The sequence below is a fragment of the Austrofundulus limnaeus genome, unplaced genomic scaffold (assembly GCF_001266775.1).
Source record: "Austrofundulus limnaeus strain Quisiro unplaced genomic scaffold, Austrofundulus_limnaeus-1.0 Scaffold145, whole genome shotgun sequence".
Classification (NCBI taxonomy): Eukaryota; Metazoa; Chordata; class Actinopteri; order Cyprinodontiformes; family Rivulidae; genus Austrofundulus; species Austrofundulus limnaeus.
In genome coordinates this window covers 215,623-218,664 of record NW_013952547.1, presented here as the reverse complement: position 1 = coordinate 218,664, position 3,042 = coordinate 215,623, and the positions used below count along the sequence as shown (strand labels likewise).

The window sequence follows — 3,042 nt, the reverse complement described above, 5'->3', positions numbered from 1 at the left end:
TAGTACATGTGAGAGACTTTGATAGTACTTGTGAAAGAGTTTGATAGTAAATGTGAGAGATTTTGATAGTATGTGTCAGAGGGTTTGATAGTATGTGTGAGAGAGTTTGATAGTATGTGTCAGAGGGTTTGATAGTATGTGTGAGAGAGTTTGATAGTATGTGTCAGAGGGTTTGATAGTATGTGTGAGAGAGTTTGATAGTATGTGTGAGAGAGTTTGATAGTATGTGTGAGAGAGTTTGATAGTATGTGTGAGAGAGTTTGATAGTATGTGTGAGAGAGTTTGATAGTATGTGTGAGAGAGTTTGATAGTATGTGTGAGAGAGTTTGATAGTATGTGTGAGAGAGTTTGATAGTACTGTATGTGTGAGAGAGTTTGATAGAAAATGTGAGAGAGTTTGATAGTATGTGTGAGAGGGTTTGATAGTAAATATGAGAGCAAGTTTGAATTACAGCCTAAAGGGCCTCTCATACTAATATATGTCCACCCTCACTGACTAAAGCCTCTGGCCTTGGACTGACCTCGGGCTGAACAAAATTAGCCCCAATGAGCAGTAAACAAGGGGGTGGGACAAGGCATCTGTCAATCATTCTGTACCAAAGAAAAACATTAACAGGGTTGTGAAAAATTAGCCCTTTTGGAAAGACTGGGATTTTCTTGAAACTGTTAGGCACCAATTTTGTTTTTAATTTCTCAAAATTGAATTCAATATTTTTCATTCATGTTTATTAGTTATTTTAACAATTTTATTGTGAACACTAGGGAAGGCTTAGCCCTATAGCCCACTTGATACCAGCAGTCCCTGATTGGGTTAATTGGTAACTGTGAATTGGTGATAAAGCGTGAAAGCTTGTTTGTCTGAACATGTCCCTGTGGTGGACTCGCAACCTGTCCAGGGTGTCCCCCCACCTCTCATACACAGACTGCTGGATGCCGCCACCAGGAAAGGGAAAAGGCGACTACAATGATGATTTCTAAGTGACCTTTCCTGTTTGTGTAATTACACAGGTTGTGGTCGTTTTTTAACCCGAGATTCACTGGAAGGCGGCAGGAAACACATTTTTCTTTTATCTTTATGGTTCCTTTTCCCACCGTTACGAATGCACAATCTCTGCATCCTTGTGTGTTAATCTGGCAACATCAGTTTCAGCAGAACATATTTTATTTTCCAATTACCTGCCAGCAGAATTCTGCTCTAGCAACCGTGACCAATTTACTGACTCTGTATTCCAGCAATATAGTTTCAGCACAAACAGTCTATTATCTCCTGTAGTACTAATTCCAGGTATTGTCGAGGTTTGTGCAGGTTTGCTTACTGCAGCAACGTGAACTCTGTGGGTTCTTGAAAAGTTTCACATCTTTTCGAGGGAAAAACTTCAAGYACCTGCTGTATGTTTTTGAGCATGTTGCATTAGCTTCTGACAGACTCGGAACTGAAAATAAACACTGGAGGGCTGGAAGTTAATGAACACAAAGCAGCTGGTGTCAACAACAAAAATTACTCAAACTTGTCTATATCTCAGTCAAACACAGAAGACCCCTCTGTCTGTTATTTGTTGCAAAATGACATTTCCATGGGCTGCCGGGTGATATTTAGGACTTTAATAAACTTTTTAATGCCTGTCGTGAATAACATCCGTTTACAAAATGTTAGGCAAAGCGGTTTATAATCCCTAAAATTATTTAAGGCCCCGCCTATCAGACCACTTTTAAACTCAAATCATTCAATTACAAAGTTACAGACAGTTTGGTCAAACTTTGAAAATAACCTTGATTAGAAATCAAAGTATGTGTTGATTAGTACTCTCAGCTACGACCACACCAACTTTTAGCTCATTATGTGTAAAATTAACTAAAGTTTATCCACTTTTGTGTTTTCTACAATGGCTTAGCTATGGCGGCCATCTTGAATTGAGTTGATTTGACAAGTTAATCATCACCCTGGTTGATTACTTTATGAAAGTTTCATTAAAACTCTTTGGCTCTATTCTTTAGCTCTACTCTCTATTTTGTTTTTCTGTTTCTCAGAATAACAACCACCGCTGCCTGCATGATGGACTTACGGAGGTATCCTCTGGATGAACAGAACTGCACTCTGGAAATCGAAAGCTGTAAGTCCTCCTGCTCACATTAACCCTCAGAATTAAATGTCATGAGTACTCTGAAGATGGCTCAACGCTGCCTAAATAATTTCACTTTATCAAACATGAAAAGTCACACAAACATCAAGGATTTGACTTTGTTTGGTTTGGGGTCATTTGGGGAAAAAGAAGGACACATTTGTCTTTTTATATCCGGAGATGATTTTGCTTCCAGAAATAAAAACAATAAATTCATTGAGGTACATGCAATCCAGTCTCACATGAAAACAAATCCAACAAAATGAATCAGTAATAAGAAAATGTTAATTAGTCATTAGTTAGAAGCCATTCATTATTTCAGAATCAGATTCAGCTTTATTGGCTAAGTATGTTGCCAAACACAAGGAATTTGTTTCCGACAGATGATGTCTCTCCAATACACATAATACAATATACACAGCTTTAACTCTAAAGTCACTGGGAAGAATTACCTTAGAAATTTTATTGAAAACCGAAGCAAAAGCTGCTTTGGAACAAAAAAAAATATTTTTTAAGAATATTGTGATGTTTATCGGGGGACATCATATAAATCACACTTATTTTGGAACTATTCGTTCATATCGTCTTGCAGATGGATGAGTGGACTTGTTAGTTTGATGGCTCATTTGGTATGTTCTTGTATTTTTTATTCTTGAATATTTTGATTACATAATTAAGCTTTAAAATGAGAAAAAAGTATTTAAATATCTGAATAAAAAGGAAATTATCACAGAAGTGGAGAAAAAAGTGTAACTATTCAATCCTTTGACATCCGCTATGAGGTAAAACTCTAAATAAACAAATGAAATCCAGACGTTTCCTTTTGAATATTAGGAAAGTAAAAACCAGGTCTGTACCGTACAAATTTGAATTTAACAGAGCTTTTGTCTAAAGTAAGCCATGATATGTGTGTATATATATA

At 36.6% G+C, this 3,042-nt stretch overlaps 1 protein-coding gene across 2 annotated transcripts in view; it reads left to right on the top strand.

Moving 5' to 3' along the window:
- The window catches only part of gabrb4 (gamma-aminobutyric acid type A receptor subunit beta4), a 68,683-nt gene that overhangs the window by 52,917 nt on the left and 12,724 nt on the right, over positions 1 to 3,042 (top strand). For both annotated transcript variants that reach the window (XM_014016427.1, XM_014016426.1), the window contains exon 5: positions 2,029 to 2,111. In XM_014016427.1, coding sequence (XP_013871881.1) covers positions 2,029 to 2,111 — 83 coding nt within the window. The remainder of the gene's footprint in view (positions 1 to 2,028; positions 2,112 to 3,042) is intronic.